The 18536-nt window shown below is 39.4% G+C and overlaps 1 protein-coding gene across 1 annotated transcript; it reads right to left on the bottom strand.

Moving 5' to 3' along the window:
• Positions 1-6469: 6469 nt before the first annotated feature.
• Positions 6470-13400, bottom strand: LOC124256953 (actin-related protein 2/3 complex subunit 4). Its single transcript, XM_046690912.1, has 5 exons — positions 13323-13400; positions 10193-10311; positions 8769-8880; positions 8127-8222; positions 6470-6701 (listed from the first exon to the last, which is right to left on the bottom strand). Exons 1-5 carry the CDS (start codon positions 13323-13325, stop codon positions 6525-6527), a joined length of 507 nt encoding a protein of 168 aa, XP_046546868.1. The 5' UTR covers positions 13326-13400; the 3' UTR covers positions 6470-6524.
• Between the last annotated feature and the right edge of the window lie 5136 nt (positions 13401-18536).

The following is an 18536-nucleotide window of genomic DNA, read 5'->3' as shown; positions in this document are numbered from 1 at the left end:
TAGGTCGCTCAAAGGTTACCTGACACGACCTTCCACAAGGTTTTGTTAGACTCAGTATAGCAGTGTAACGAATAATACTGAGCCTAAGTTTACTCAGATTGAAGTTAAATTAATCGATTAATGAGGCATTGTGGGCGGGCTAGGATGACACGGTACGTTGCTGGTAGCAGCAACCCTTGATGTTGAGTCCAGACTGGTTGCTCATGATGTCGATCACTAGTTTTCATGACCCAGTCTTCATTGTTTACAGGCTACTGGGATTTAACTGAAATACTGCTTACTGCAGCCTTTATGAGACAACTAACAGGATTGAAGGTCAGGCTCCGACTCAGTTGATACATGTCATTGTATCTCAGTTGCATAGGCTGGTGCTCATGATGTCAGTCACTGGTTTTCATGATCCAGTCTTGATTATTTATAGGCTGTTGGAATACTGCTCACTGCAGCCTTTAAGAGGCGACTAACAGGATTGGGTGGTCAAGTTCGCCGACTTCTTTAATACGTCATTGTATTTCAATTGTATAGGCTGGTGCTGATGTCAGTCACCGTTTTTTCATGACCCAGTCTTGATAATGTACAGTCTACTGTGATATAGCTTTAATACTGCTTACTGCAGCCTTTAAGAACATTCACAAACTGATCGAATCTTTTCATGATTTCGTGCAAGTATTGCTTATTGCTCAGGCATTGCTGTACCGATCTGATCGGTTGCTAGTTCAAGGCATGTCGCCTCTCATCCATTTTCATGAACTGTGGATGCTCTTACCTTATAAAACATATGTTGAATTTTTGTGCGAATGGTACAGTGTTGAACATGTTTGAAGAGATTTGTAACTTTTGTAAAGAGTTTGACTTGATTCTGATAAGCTAAGCTCGACACCAGAATGGATGTGTTCATGAATATGTGTAAAAATATATATGCAGAAAAGGAATGTGTTTCTTTGATATTTTGAATTAAATATTTCCTTGACAGACGTGTTATGTTGGTATCAACTCTACTGATCAGTTTGCTGTCCAAACCTACATCAGCTGAGCTTAATAAACAGGAAAAGTTCAAGTGATCTGTCCAATGAACAGGTCAAAATATACGTGTGGTCCGGTTTTGTAGCTCCACAGACACAAGCAGTCAGCCACTGATCCTGTTTAGTAGGTCCTCAGATGCAGACTTTCAGCCACTGATCCTGTTTAGTAGATCCCCAGACGCAGACTTTCAGCCACTGATCCTGTTTAGTAGGTCACCAGACGCAGACATTCAGCCACTGATCCTGTTTAGTAGATCCCCAGACGCAGACATTCAGCCACTGATCCTGTTTAGTAGGTCCCCAGATGCAGACTTTCAGCCACTGATCCTGTTTTGTAGGTCACCAGACGCAGACTTTCAGCCACTGATCCTGTTTAGTAGGTCCCCAGACGCGAGACATTCAGCCACTGATTCAGCCACTGATCCTGTTTAGTAGGTCCCCAGACGCAGACTTTCAGCCACTGATCCTGTTTAGTAGGTCCCCAGACGCAGACATTCAGCCACTGATCCTGTTTAGTAGGTCCCCAGACGCAGACTTTCAGCCACTGATCCTGTTTAGTAGGTCCCCAGACGCAGACTTTCAGCCACTGATCCTGTTTAGTAGGTCCCCAGACGCAGACTTTCAGCCACTGATCCTGTTTAGTAGGTCCCCAGACGCAGACATTCAGCCACTGATCCTGTTTTGTAGGTCCCGAGACGCAGACTTTCTGCCACTGATCCTGTTTAGTAGGTCCCCAGACGCAGACTTTCACCCACTGATCCTGTTTGGTAGGTCCCCAGACGCAGACTTTCACCCACTGATCCTGTTTGGTAGGTCCCCAGACGCAGACTTTCAGCCAGACTTTCACAGCCACTGATCCTGTTTGGTAGGTCCCCAGACGCAGACTTTCAGCCACTGATCCTGTTTAGTAGGTCCCCAGACACAGACACTCAGCCACTGATCCTGTTTAGTAGGTCCCCAGACGCAGACTGTCAGCCACTGATCCTGTTTAGTAGGTCCCCAGACGCAGACACTCAGCCACTGATCCTGTTTAGTAGGTCCCCAGACGCAGACACTCAGCCACTGATCCTGTTTAGTAGGTCCCCGGACGCAGACACTCAGCCACTGATCAGGTGTGGCAATTTAGCTGCTGATCAGGCCTATTACTATCCCAATATAATTCACCTGATTCAGAATCTTTTTTCTTGGCAAGGAGCTATCAAATCTAATATAAATGTAAAATACACTCACACACAGGTCCCAATACTCAAAGGAAAACAAACTGCAGCTGTTTAATAATAAGGATTCATTTATTTAAGTGACAGCTTTTGTACATGTTTTATATTCAAATCAATTTTACAAATCATACACTGTATTTAAGACACCACTTTAGATCACTGGCAACTCAAGCCCAAGTCGTGGCATTACCAGTATATGCAAGATATATTTGTTTAGCATGAAGATATATGTCATTAATGTGTTGGAAAGCCAAGAGACTTGCTGTGTCTACTAAATAAGCAAAAAAACCTACTTTTTGTGTCTAATATGATTACAAAAGATTAAGGAGCATGTGAAAACAATTTGAAAGTAATAATTAAATATGAACTTTTACAGACCCAAAATGAATTTTTTCGGAGTGTGAGTTTGCTTCAGCACCACTCTGAACAGTACTTAAGGTTTATCATGGCCTGTTATCTCTATGTGGCACGAAACCTGAAGTGATGACGTCTCTGACGTTTGCCGTATTAATGAAACCCATGAGCACAGGTATGGTGCTGACACACTTAGAAACATAACTGGAACCAACCAAGATTCAAACACAATCATAGGATTCTGGTGTACCCAAGGGAGGTAACTCTAGACTGACTGTGACACCTAATGTCATCTTTTCGAACATGGCATTATGTTGTGTTTATGAACAGAAATAACTATCCTACATCTGACTTTATTCCTGCTACGGTAAACGGCTCTAATAACCTGTACTGAGAATATAACCAAAACACTATTTATCAAAAACATACATGTTTTATAATGTTTGACGGAAAATCAAATTTTATGGAACAGAAGACTCATTTCATTTCATAATGCAAATTTCAGTTATGTCAAAATTAATCCCCCGGTGACAAGATCACCAACTTGCAGATAACATGATTTCCCGATTCAATCTGTTCATTGCCCCCAAACAATAAGAGAATGATCACACAATATGTAAAGAACTGATATATGATCTAACTCTAACTACAAATCAAGCACTTTCAACCAGTGGCATAAATATATGAATATTAGTTATAATTTGAAAATCAAGATTCATTACGTATATTAGAAAAATATAATCTGAACAAAATATATAAAGGAAAGAGTGCATTTGGTACCACAATCCATTTGAAGTTGAAACAATTTATTATTCCATGATTGCTAAATCTTAGATTTCTCAGTGTGTTCTATTTCCATTCTAAACAATCAAAACAAATTAAGGATCACCCGTTTAACAACAGCAATGTGAAACTATCAGATCATCCCTTAACTATATTTGTAGTATATTATGATAAAGATCCTGTAACCATTCATCATTGGGGCTTTGTTTTTCGGAAGTGACGTCGTTCACGAACAAAAGATAAAGTTTAAATTTAACAACAAATGAAAATGACTTCCTGATTGGACTTAACAACACTACATTCAAAATGTAGGCCTTGTACAAGCAAGCTAAAGACGTGTTTAGGACAATTACAATTTACTTGTGTATTCAGTGAACTGTATCCTTTATTTAGGATCATGAGAATCAAATATTCTTGATTTTTGTAATAAGGAGTGTTTTTACTTAGAGAGTTATTTATCAAAGTGAGATATGCAAAATGGAATATAACCAAACCAGGGAGGATAATAGTTAACACAATTTGACAGTAATCTGGTCATTGGTTATTGTCGAGACAAATTAACACTTAACATGGTCAAAGACATGTCAAAGAAATATTTTACTACTGTTTTCTGAATATAATGAAAAACCCAACAATCTGACATGTTATTGTATTCATTATCCATTATTTGTGATATGTATGAAATTTGCCCTGAAGTGGATTCATTGCAGAACTAATAGTTAATCTAATTAGAATAAGTTAGTAACCTGAGAAATGTTGTTTTTCACAAATCTAACGATTGGAGAGAGAGGTCCTTATGCTTAATGGTGGTCCCGGTGGTATTTCTGACTATACACAAAGGCGAGTCAGGTACTGTGATATTGAGTCCATTTTAATGAAAAAATGGCAAAATCTGGTTGGCCATCAACTTTCAGCATCATGTCATTTATTCCGGACACAAAACAAAGCTATTACGGTGAATGATCAAGGATTTTTATCAGAATAGAATGGAGATAAAAGACCCTGTATTATCAGCGTACCATACAGGGCTTAACACAGAACCTTGTTCATCTGATGATGACTTGGCACAAAGTAAAATTACGATCTTATATCAGCAAATGTGAACAAAAATAGAAGAAAACCATGAAATATCAAACAGTTTAAATGCCCAGCATGGAGTTTTTGGAGAAAAAAATACATGAACTGGCCTGTTTTACAGAAAATTATAACTTAATTAAGTCATAATTAATCACGATGATTGTTCAGCAACAAATTCTCCAAAATCTCATCAGGACATATTGTTACTGTTGTATCATTGGATGCATTAAAGCACCGGGATGTCAACCGTTCTAAAGCATTGTTTGCTATCAGTGGATGATAACCCCTGAGCTTACTTGGCTCTTATAGCCTTATTCCACAAGAGAAGTTTCTGTTCTAGTGACCACACAATGGACGCAGGTTCATTAGCCGATCAGGAAGCGCTTCTTCCTGGGGAATACTCCTGCCTTATTTCTGACAGGCTTCATCTGACTATAATAAATCTAGGTTTGGATAAACATTGGCTTCTTATCCAATCAAGCTGGCAACAAGTACTTTGAAATCTGCCCAAATGAAAAGCACATGACCTTTCTCTTCAATTTGCCTCTAATGAAACATGGCTGAAGACAGTATATTTGGTGCAGTGCTTGGAACTAAATCATGCGAAAAGGAATCATTTCCAGTATGACAAAAACACAGAACCATTGACATCCTAGTCTTAAGCATCAAGTTTAAAGAAGTACTTTCAACATGTTTTGCAAAACAAAAACAATTCCAATTGACACAATTCCTAGGTATTTTATTTTCTGCTAATAATAAATTATTCAGATAATAAACCTAGTTAAACTAATTGGAATGGGTCTTTTATAAGCAATCACACTTGGAAACCTCTTAGTGAGTGAGTGAGTGAGTTTGATTTAACTATTCATGAATCGCTTTTAGCAATATTCCAGCAATATCAGGCACGTTGTTCAGAATACACCCCTGGGGGACACCAGAAATGAGCTTCACACATTTTGCCCATGTGGGGAATCGAACCCGGTCTTCTGTGTGACTAGCAATTAGCTTTAACTACTATGCTACTCCACGAATTGGGATCAGCTCCTTACTAACACAGAACTAGCACAGAGCTGTCAATAGGATCTGATTTCTTGTGCTTAGGGTCGGGAGGTAGCCTAGTGGTTAAAGCGTTGAGTTCAGCTTGTCACCTATGCTACTCCAATCAGCCCTTACTAACACAGAACCAGCAAGACTGTCGGTTCTTGTGCTTCGAATCCCCACATGGGTACAATGTGTGAAGCCCATTTCTGGTGTCCCCTGCCGTGATGTTGCTGGAATATTGCTAAAAGCGGCGTAAAACCAAACTCAGTCAGTCTTGTGCTTAGGCCAGACCAATTTTATTTCTTGTTTTAAGGATTTTTGTCCTCAGAAAACCTAAAGGCAGGAGGAAAAAAATACATTAAAAAATCACCAGTCAAAGTAATATTCCTTTTAAATACTAAAAGTATTTTGCTTTTGGCAATTTAGGAAGTGTATATGGGGCAAAAGAGAATGTAAAACATTTTCTTGCACATTTTTGATTATTGTTATATATTTTTTATTCTTGAAAAAATATGACTGACGGATCCGTAAAACTGGAAATAAAATTGGTCTGGCCTTATGAAACAAATACAGTCATCCCTCGCAATAACGCTCTTCGCGATACCGCGGATTCGGTTAAACCACAGGGTAATCAGTGACTCCCATAAAAAAGTTGCCGAGTGATCACACTTATTCACGTCATCGAAAATAGCACATCAACAAATCCGCTGTTGAGCTCTGGTTAATCACGTTGTAAACTAGTGAAATTCAGTGCGGATTGCAATTAACAGCGTTTAACATGCATTGTTTTTTTCAATAATAATAGATGAACAGTGAAACATCGTAATAACTTTATCATAAAGACATGCCATCAGCTGGGGTGTTTATGGGGGGGTTTTCCTTTACATCTGTAATGTGGTCTAAAGTCATTTTCCTCTGGATCCGCCAATGATGGAGAATAGACAAAGACATCACTAACAGTACCACACAGACTACACACAGTGCAGGACTTACATGGACATTTTACCAGCACGCTGTGGAGTTGTGATGCCTAAAACCGTTTCAAGAACTCTTCCGCACTTAGTCGTGCCCTTGAGTTAACAGCTAGCTTCATTTCATTAATTTCTTTGTCTATTTCCTCCATGAAGTGGATGATGAAGTCCACCAACTTGTGTTTGTACATCTGCTCTGCGTGGAAGTTGGTGATGAGAAAGCTGATGTCGTAGCCCTGGAACAATACAATATTGGGAATGAGTCTCTCAGAAAGTAGCACATTATTGTTGGAGGAAATCCCACACTAACTGCAACAGTCTACCACTTAGCTGCTTAGGTGAAACCCATTAGCAAAGAGACTAGCTTTGGATTTGGTAAAAGCCGAGGATGGTCATTCAGCTGCTAACCAAGGCTTGATTTAGTGCTTTGTTACTTGCACTGGTGCAACCCAATATTACAAAGTGCAACGTAGTTATTATTCTAACTTGCACCAGGTGCAGGTCAATTTTTGCGTGGGTAAATATCTGAATAAAACATCTAAATAATTCAATAGCATATTTCTTTCAATACATATTGCAATAAAAGCAATGCAACTGGAATTTGGCTGGTGCAACTAGGTTTTTATCTCAGGTTGCACCTGGTACAAGTAGGTTAACATCTCTTAAATCGAGCCCTGCCAACACACCAAAGGGACACAATTCTACATGACAACTCAACACACTAGAGCTTAAGTGAGTGAGTGCGAGAGAGAGGCGAGGGAGGGGAATGAGTTGGAGTGAGTGACTGGACGCTTTGACATTCCATTCATATTACATAAGATTCCATTCACCAAGTGAATATTCGTGGCAATACAAGTTAAGTAAGTCAGTTGTGGACACTATTTCAGTCATGACCTAGACACCCTAAAGTGGATGAAAGTTGTAGTTCCATGCCAAACTAGTTATAAATGGGTTTGGTTTTACACTTCTTTGAACATGAGCTCAGTGGCATCAATGTGTCTCTGATTTGGAAGTGATGCATCCCTGGGACCATACTTCAACATTTGTGTATTCCAACACTGTACCAATACACGATATAGTTCAATATCATGGATGTGAAAAGTGGGCTTTGGACACTGTACTGAAATCAAACCCTGGTTTTGGCATGACAAATGAACAAACTGACCATTTTCCAATAGGCCAGCACACTGCCCGAGCAACAACAAATATGTGAGGTGAGGTGAGGTGAAATTGGGTTTAACATCGTGCTTGAGAATATTTGGCTCATATGATGACGTGCATGCGTGTGTATGTGTAGCTGCTTGTACTAGCCCAGACTTAAGCTGGTTTTATAGTGCTAGCCCACTGAGATACCATGCTGCAGTGAAGCATGAATACCCCACTCAGACACATTATACTGACTCCGAGCCGACCAGTCCTTGTTGTACCCATTTATGCCAAGCGCCAGGCAGGGACCAACAAGTACTATATTTTAACGTCTTTTGGTATGACGCGGTCGGGGATCAAACCCGCGTCCTTCCGCTCTCCAGGCGGACGCTCTAACCACTACACCACGGAGATGGTCTACAACAAATATGTGATGCTTCACAACGATGTTAGCCATATCTCATACATCCTGACAAAGTCAGAAGTACACCCCTGGTTGGTCAATTGTCACTTACTTCTACTGGTTTTCTCCTGAGGATTATAAAGTTTTCTGCTCTCATCATCATAAACCTCATGAACTTGTGACACAAGATTTTCTCAATTTCATCAGCCTACAATACAAAAGAAGCAAATTTAGATCATGTTAGAAATATATTTATTACATCGCATGATGTCGGACGTATGACATCATAATGGTTTACAGTCATGATGTCACACTGCTAATAATACCTCTGTCACAATGGTATTAGACCTTGCTTGACTCACGGAAAGCTAAGAGTCATCACAGTGTAGGCAGTTTCTATAAATTTATGTTGGAGAATAAGAAACCGAATACTAAACTCGCTTCCACGAAATACCATTTTTACTAAACTAGTGAAAGATTAAGCATCAAACTCGCTTTCGACCGTTTGATACCAAACCATGAACTCGTTTAATAAAAATGGTATTACACAGAAGGTCATTTAGCATCCTGATATATCCATGCATATTACAAACAGAAAATAAACAACTCATAAACTACTAAAACATGATAAATTTAGCATAAACTTTGTCAAAGATCTTTAAGTAAAACTCAGTTTTTTACATCAAGTGGTCAGTGTAGGAAACCTTTTATAAATAACTGCCACGATACCAGTCAATGATACAGTTAGACTTACCTGTTTCACTGCTATACTAACTCGTAGTGAGTTAATGGACCCCTCTATTAAAACTCGTTCCCTTTCATTCCTGCTAATAATTACAGGTACTAAGAGCAACTCTTCACTGCTTCTGGAAAAGAAAATCAAGATTCGGTTTAGTTTAAAACATCACAAATACAGAATAGTGAATCTGTATGTTAGCTAGTGCCAGTTATCACTCACAATAATTAGAGCTCACTAATCAATCAGTGATTGAGCGTAATCCCAACCCACAACTTGTGTTGGCAACAACGGGACTCAGTCATAAACCGGCGCTGTTTACTACTACAATCAAGATGATCGAGGATACTTCCTGTTGAGACATGCTAGAGAGTATGTTGCTTACATAATACACTGCAGTATTATGAGGAACTGCACCAGTTTCTTATGTCTTGATTTAACAAACATAACAATAAGAAACATACTTTCCAAATTTTAAATTGATGTTTCACTTGTTATGAATATGGATTAATCTCCCGAGCTCATCAATAATCACTGATGCAAACAAGATCAATGGATTGAATGACAATTGGATCATTTGCTCCAGCACTAGTTTCAGCTACTATGGGTGTGTTAGGCTCAATGAAGCTTTGAACAATATCCGATGGGATAAGTCATGTGAGTCATGACTATATATAACCTTCTAGCGTCCCACAGGCAGCAGACAGCTTGGGTTATCTGGGGTAATAATTGTCTGCACTATGAGCATGCTGTCAGTGCGGATTTAGCGTAATATAAATAGACTCATTATTAATTAATTATAATTACTTATGTTCCTGTCGCCTGACAAGTACACAGTCACATAATATATAATTCTTTTTACAACTTAAGAGTTTCACTTTAAACAGTTGTCCAGTAACACCCACTTCCCTTTTCCGTATGTTCCCATGGCGATTTCAATTACAATGTATCCCCCAGCCTCTTGTCAAAGAGGCAGCAGAATGCATTTAATGGTAAGGCTCACAGTCATGGTTCTCCAAAGTGTGCTTAAAATGTCTCTAATCCACTGACTTGTCTAATCCAGACTTGTTACACACAGGCTGCTGACGCATAACTGAGAGCAGCATTAAAGTTAAACATCAAACGTTTTAAAATAGGCCCCACCGCACAAAGCCTTCTTGGTGCTGTCACTATCATGAGAACTGGAGTGATGGTCAAGATAGCGTTAAGACTGCTTTGTGGAACAGGGCCCAAGAACAAAGTGAGTGAGTGAGTTGGGTTTTATGCCGCTTTCAACAATATTCCAGCAATATCACGGTGGGGAAACGCCAGTATTGGGCTTCACGCATTGTACCTATGTGGGGAATCGATCCGGGCCTTCGACATGACAAGCAAATGCTTTAACCATTAGGCTACCCCACCGCCTCCGCCAAGAACAAAGATGAGCATCTGTTCCTACTTACTTTACTTCAACCTCAGGTTTATTATGTCGTTCCACTATTTGTGAATCAAAGTTCTGCAGGCACATGGCAGCGGTCAGCGTATGCTTGACCGCTGTAAGATATGGCTTCAATGTTGCTGCCTGGAAAAAATAGACGTCAATGTTATTATCCAAAAACAACCTATATATTTGTTTTACTCAAACAAAATATTCTTTCTTACAATTACACACATACAAATAATGAACACAGGTCATTTACAGTAGGAGTACTGTGGCATGCTCAACAGTCTGACGGATTTAAACATGAGACATATGAGAAATGTAGATTGCTGTTACACATATGAAATATACAACATTTTTATGCTGGTAAACAAACAATGTTTAGGGTATCCACATGATCAGTGGTTGATTTTCATCAATCTAACTTGACATCTACAGCATGAACAGGACGGATAGATGGATGGACTGATTGATTAATGCCACACTCAGCACTATTTCAACTATATGGTGGCATTCTGTAAATAATCGAGTCTAGACCAGACAATCCAGTGATCGACAGCATGAGCATCAACTTAGTTACGATGACAATTGTCAACCAAGTCAGCGAGTCTACAACCCGATTCTGCTAGTCATCTCTTATGATGAGCATGGGTTGCTGAAGATCAATTCTAATACAGATTTTTACGGGTATCATTTCTTGGAAAGAAATGAAGTTGAGTGACACTTGTTCACGCTTAAGTCTATAACTGAGTGCCTCAAGAGCTCAGAAAATAAAAGTCCCTCATATATCCCAATTTGTTGTGTGCATTCTGTAGAATGGTCAGGGGTGGAAATAACTTTAATATTGCTAGTGTACTCCGGTACAGTGGCACATGTAAAATCACTTGCCCTGATACTTTTTCAACTATACCGGCTGTTTTCTTGTTGATTTTTAAATAAACAACATAATTAACATTGGAATATCAACTGGACACCTGTACAGTGTGATATACAAATTTGCTTGCCCGACAGAAAAAAACACTGGACTCAGGCGTCGGGCAATGGGTTATTTCCACCCCTGAGGGTAACGATACGACGAGGCTGAACTATGATATATATCCTGATAATATAGCAGAAATACAATTCTTATACAATTACAGTATTTTTTCTTCATAAGTTCAGCATCTTCATATTCCATCCCCTTTAGCAGGTGAATCACAGCCCTGAATCATTTGTCTCAAATTTCAACTAGTGAAAATGGGATATTGTAGAGGAGAAACACAATACGGGGGCACTGTCCACAGCAATGTGCATTTGCTGTTTATACCCAACCATGAATTACTAGAGAATCTACATAAACTGGTTCTCCAACAGTTTGTTATTAATCACATGTTTTTGAACCATTCTATCTTGTGACATAATGTATCATGGTTTTACGCCGCTTTTAGCAATATTCCAGCAACATCACGGCGGGGGACACCAGAAGTGGGCTGCACACATTGTACCCATGTGGGGATTCGAACCCGGATCTTCTGATGCGTGACGAGCCAACGCTTTAACAACTAGGCTACCACACCGCCATGTATCATATACATTCTGACCCAAGAGTTATAAATCGCTTTATTGTATTGTAAGCCTTGTATCATGATACAATACTGTATTGCTGCATCAATACATCTTTAGCATTCTGCTGCAAGAAGAAGGCAGTAAGCAGTCTGGATATGTTTAAATCACTTTCATTAGTTTCAACATGATCAGACATTACCTGAACTTGTGAATGAACACTCTCACCACTAGGTTACCATGGTTACCCCAACCACAATCTGATAACAGAGAATAAGTTTCCTTATTTACTTTATCATTCACATGTGCTAAATAACTTGGTAAAAAAGACATACACGACATGTGAAGTTGTTTTAGACAGTTTCTGTTTTCAACATGTTCAATAAGCTATTTTTGCTAAGGTCTTTGTGGTTTTGAAATATCAAGGATTTTCACTAATGTTATTAATTTTTAACTGGAATCAATCCCCACAACATGGTTCCACAAAAGTAATCTGGTAATTACATTTATCATCCTAAGAATCCTACATATCTTTTGAAAACCAAACTACTTTTCTGCTAAGGGCTGTGGAAAAAATTAGCCCTTTTTCAACAGTGGGCCCTGAACATCAGCAAAATAAACAATCTCAATAATAGAGCAACAAAGTTGTGACACATGAATTCTATCATAGATATATGATGGTAATGTACATGACGTAGATGGATAGGCAATTAACATTATGTTTTTTAACAGGTCTACACATTACGATACAATTTACACCCTAAATTGGCAAATAAAACACCCACATACAGATATATTAATCTTAAGTTCTTATCAGTGAGGCATGTTTTGTGCATTACATCTTGGCTACTAGATTTTCAATACAAATGACCAATTTTGTATCTTTGTCTCAACAGCATTTCAAAACATAACAAGTAATAGCAACCTTTAATCATAGATTCACATATAATTTGCTATCAAGGTGTTGGGTTTCCAAAGCTGTAGTTCAAACTCCTTCCTTGATAGTGATACAATTTTCCTGGTTTTACATATTCCTCTAAAGTAACAAAATAAGTATTGGTTTTACTTTAAGAGCTAACAGTACCAGTGATTCAAAACAGGAACTGAGGGGGCGTAGACATAAAATCTGTCAGTAATGACAGCACCAGCCCCGGGCTGCATCTTGTAACTGAATAGCTACGACCAACGAGGAAGGAAGTAAAATTGTTCATTTCGCCAACAGTGAATGGACGAGTCATTTCTGGCCTATGAAACTCGGATCAACCTCACATCCAGAGATTAGAAACAACGCAAACATTAGGTAAAACAATGTCCAATCGACAATAATTTAGCAGCATTAATGCACAAAACAACAGAAAGATAAGCTCTTATTTCTCTATAAGTGCAGAGTTCATGAGTCAGAGTTACTCAAGTTCTCTCCTTTCCAGTTGCACTTCCGGATTTCGGACAATCTTTACTTCTATCGGAAAGGCAAAAAAGTAATAATTAACAATATTATCTAAAAACTGATGATGCCATGAATATAATGTTGTGTCAAAATGAGTTACGAAACATAGCTGTCGAGTCTGAATGTCAAATAAGATTAAAGAAAATTAGACGAATACACCCACCATAGTCCACTGAACAAACCGGAAGTATGCGACCTGCCGGTGACAGAGCGCCCTCTATTAGAATAGAGTTATCTCCCCAGGTCTTCGACAGACGGCTCTTTAAAAGTACATAGAAACAATCATGATATTACTGTTTTACGACATAAATATGAAAGGATTAACGCCACACTATAATTAATACTCTGTTGCTAGCTTATAATCAGTACTCAATAAGTAACACATAAGGTTATACGTTTTATAAATGGAGAAAAACAATATTGCATAAAATACCGTTAACAGTATACTATTATCTCAACGTTGTTCTTTGCCCAGGCTAACGCTTCGTCTCTGAATGTATACACTTTTGATAGTAACAAATAAACCCATTTATACTGAAAAGTCCCCAGTGAAGTGGGGCATTCCGAACCTGGAACAATCTAGCCTTGTTTTATTTAGACCGCCTCCGTGGTGTAGTGGTTAGAGCGTCCGCCCGGAGAGCGGAAGGTCGCGGGTTTGATCCCCGACCGCGTCATACCAAAAGACGTTAAAATGTGGTACTTGTTGGTCCCTGCCTGACGCTCGGCATTAATGGGTACAACAAGGACTGGTCGGCTCGGAGGCAGTATAATGTGTCTGAGTGGGGTTTTCATGCTTAACTGCGGCATGGTATCTCAGTGAGCTAGCACTATAAAAAAAACAGCTTAAGTCTGGGCTAGTGCAAGCAGCCGCACATACACATACACACGCATGCACGTCGTCATATGAGCGAAATATTCTCAAGCACGACGTTAAACCCAATTTCACCTCACCTTGTTTTATTTAGGGCTTTAGCATTGCAGGGAGGGCAGGGCAGTAGGGAAAATAATGTGGTTCAGGGACTGTGAGATCGACTAATCTGTGCTTGTGAGGAAATAAACGCTGGGTGTAATAATGAGTCTACTTCAACTCACTATCGTCATATCATTGATATGTTTCGTACAATTTAAGCTGACCAAGAACGCTTTCAAGACAAAAATGGAGTATGCAGTTTTGTACTTCGGCTGAAATGTAGAAATGTCAGCGGGCGCAATCACGCACGCACGCACGCACGCACGCACGCACGCACGCACGCACGCACGCACTCACTTCTCAAGAGGTAGATGCTAGTTTTAGTTCTGTTCTGTGATCTTCTTGTTGACAGGTTTCTTTACTTTACATGTATTTGTCATGTATGTAGACCTGTTTAAGTCACGATATGGCTGATCTATAATTTTATCTCACTCACTCTTCTCGCCCCCTTACTCACGGACCCTGGTCCATGTTTAATGGACTTGGTCTGTGGACGTATTGTCAGTTTTTGTCCATGTACAATTCATTGACGTAAAATGCTTCAATGTACATATGTTTACACACTATACATCACCCCACTATAAAGGCCGATTACCCCTTCCCCCACTATAACGTTTACGTCAATGTGACGAGACGTATATAATATCAGCTGTTGCGGAGTGAATAGACAAGTCGTTTGTGTTATAAATCAGTTTCCCACAGGTGTGGTGGATATATATTCAATACTATTGATTACAACCAACATGACAACTACAGCACGCCCTTGTTTTCGACCTTGATAACACACAGGTTTCTCTTCCCTGAAGCTGTCACGTAAACCGGCTTCGAGGAGGAAAATATTTGTACAGGAATGTGTGCCTGGGCTCTAATTCATGATTGATAACTATTTTCACGCAGAGTATATCTTACTCGTTTGTCTAGACGTTAGTCTTGAGCGATCAAATTCTGTGTTTCGTATATGAATACATTTAGACTGGAAACTAGTGAGTTAGTGAGTGAGTTGGGTTTTACGCCGTTTTAAGCAATATTCTAGAAATGGGCTTCATACATTGTGTTCATGTTTGAATCTAATCCAGGCCTTCGGCTACCCTACCACCCCAGGAAATGGTCTCTAAGACCTTACAGAATAAAGAATATGTAGCAGGAAGTCGAGTCATATTTATAACATATCCTCATCTTGTCAGTTTGCTGACGGGGTTGACCTCTTTGGTCATGTGTACATGGCGTCCGACCGGACCAGTGTCCGTGATTGGAACTCCAGCACGGTACTAGGAATTTTATGGTATCTACATTGGCGTCCAACGTGGGACTGAGCATGTTTATATTTATGGCCTCTACACATATATACAAACATGTTGAAGTGAGATAACCTTATTTCTGGGACTTAATGTTAGTTTAATTAGAGACATGTTTCAAATTCAATTTATAGATCGGTTAAATGTATAGGTAATACAGACCTACAATGAAACCAAGATACATATATGCTGATTGGGCTCCTGGAAATTCCATATTTCAGACATGGAATGTTATAAATAAGATCTGCTGTCGTACTTCAGTTTTCATGCTTTTAACGCCGCACCCAGCAACGTTCCAGCTGTATGACGGCAGCCGGTAAATACTTGAGTCTGGCCCAAGCAATCCAGTGATTGACATCATGAGCATCGATCTTCGATGACATGTGTTTTACCAAGTCAGCGAGCCTAACCACCCGATCCCGTTAGTCGCCTCTTACGACAAGCATGGTTTGCTGAAGACCTATTCACGTGTCACGAGTTCATTTTAATAACATGACCACAATATACTGTCGTACTCTGGAAACAGGCCATAACCACTATACCTACCGCAGTTCATACCGACTCGTTTTCTGTGACACCTGAGAGGCAGTGAACCCATTAACACCCTGTTACCATGTATACAATTCAACAACTTGTCACGCAGAAAGCTGCTCCAGTTTTACCTAGTGTCTGTACTAAAATATAAATTGTGAGCGATCGACAGGGCCTAGAGTAAGTCCTAGGTGTAATCTGTTTTACATAGGCGGATCAAAGGGGGTGGGGTGCACCCCTTTGTCCTGAAAGTTTATTAAATGACCATTGAAACTCGGGTGAAAATGAAGTGTGCAAAAGTTTTCTCAATAGTGTGCACCCCCCCTTTCTCAAAAAGCTGTATCCGCCCCTGGTTTATAACTACCCGTAAATCCATTTTGTGTTCGTTTTTGTGGGAGAAGTGATGCTCCCTAAGTATAAAAACAAAAGAATGTCAAAATGTCAAAAATGTGCATTTTTAGAATGGAAAACATTTTGTAACTTGAAGAACCGGAACAGAACTTGGCATGCACAAATATTGAATAGTTAATGGGGCCGATTTTTATAGGATACTTGATACCTGTGTGTGTGCTGCTCTTCACTTGTATACAAATGAAACAAAACACAACAGTCGCAAAAACATCGCTTTAGTAATGATACCCGTATCACCATCACAAACATTTGTTTGTTTTGTTTCAGCTCAGCAGCAATGAAACAAGGATGTATAGTGCATATTCTCTATTGCCCGGTAGTTTACATCAGCCAGGACATTGTTGGCTGTCAGCAACACTCTGCTGAGGATGTGTCCATTCAACTGTCACTTTATAGTCGCCGATGGGCCTCTGAAAATGCAAACCGTGTGTCACCTTTGTGAGGCATCAGTGCAGTAAACATGCTGAAATTGTATACAGAGAAGTCACTTTGGTGAAGCCTATTGTCCTTGGATGGGTGACTGGTAGCTTGACTCTGAGTTTCTAGGACTTCTGTCCTGCCCCATGAGTGACACATGGGATCTCACCATAGGCAAGCGAGTTTGTTCAAAACTGCCAGTGCTCACCCAGCAGAAAATGGGTACCTGGTGGGATAAGTCACGTGACTATAACCTACTAGTGCCTCACAGGCAGCTTGGGTTATGGGGCTAGCTTTGTGATGTGATGTTAAACAGCTTCAAGTTGGATACCAGGCACCATAGAAATCCATTGTAAATATATCATAAATAAATATAAATAAAATGACACCAATCTTGAATCCCATCCTCCCATTTTTGGGATGCCAGTAAAGAACAAACAATCCATGTGAGTATATTACATATTTTAATATTCCGTGAGACAGTAGATATGATCTGGACTTCAAGCAGTGAGCACTGACCGTGATGGGCCTACAGAATTCGGCCACACACTGACCCCTCAAACAAATTGTATCCTACAATATCCATATTGCTTATGTGTTCAAAACACAGGTAATACAGGTGAGACATTCCAAAATGATTTGAAAAACTAAACATCCTTAAAATTACACCTCTAGCTCTAGATTACTGCAATAAAAATAATTTTAATCACAGACAGTTCTTGCTCTTGCATTCTTTCACTTCAGACAGTTTACAAAGTCATAAGTGTCCCTTTCATACTAACATACCACTCCAAATTTGCGAAGGACCTAAAAAGTAATATTAAAGGTGTGCTCCTTAGCAAATGTTGAGTAGTATGTTCTGTCCTGCCATGAACCTTGAGGTGGAAACAGAACATTTTATACAGTCTCCAAAGTCTAAGTTATCACTGTTGTATAAATAGTAGCCTATACATTAATACAGTAAATGTAAGCCTGGTTTGTATACCTTAAAGCAAGCATTGTAGTTTTGGGAACACTGCTTCTACTGACTTGTAATATCCGATACATGACACATCATTGCTGCAGTCACATCAGATGTGTCCAACATTGCATCCTTCAGTCAGTGGGGAAAGTCCTGTATTTGACATTGATGAAACGTGAAACAACATGTTTATACAAATGGTGTATGTTGACAGTATGAATATTTACAATGATGTTCATATACAGTCATACTCTAGCTTCCAGACCCGTGAACACCAAACTGAGGCAAATTTGGAACATCTGGGATAACTTGTGTCTGAAAAGAGTGGTAATGAAATAACAGCCACAATCAGCTTGATGACATTACAATGTTGATTTAAAGAAATAATTCTGCATTGAATTTCTGCTATCCTGCCCATCAGAAGATAACATAAGGGATACATATAAATTGGTATCACATGTGACAATACCTGAAAGGTTAATAACTAAATTGACTCGCGATGTCATATTTGAAAGATACTGTAATATATTTGACAGAATCTGGTACAAAATCGGGCTCCATCTCAAATCTACTTATTCTTTATCAGCAGTATCCAAGCTTAACAATGGCTAACAGAAGCACTGTGCTTCTTCATAAAATCGAGATCCTACCAAATAATCTATGAACAGCTTAAAACCAGCTCCATCCCTATACCTTAACGTTACATATTCTGGGGTGATACAGCTTTAAGGTAGGCCCTGCTTCATGCAGTGATATCAACAGTGATATTAGCAGTAGCTACCAAAGCTCAAT

The sequence above is a fragment of the Haliotis rubra genome, unplaced genomic scaffold (assembly GCF_003918875.1).
Source record: "Haliotis rubra isolate DU_JTF1 unplaced genomic scaffold, ASM391887v1 Scf645, whole genome shotgun sequence".
Classification (NCBI taxonomy): Eukaryota; Metazoa; Mollusca; class Gastropoda; order Lepetellida; family Haliotidae; genus Haliotis; species Haliotis rubra.
Note: the sequence above shows the minus strand (reverse complement) of the source record. Positions and strands in the feature narration are given on the sequence as shown.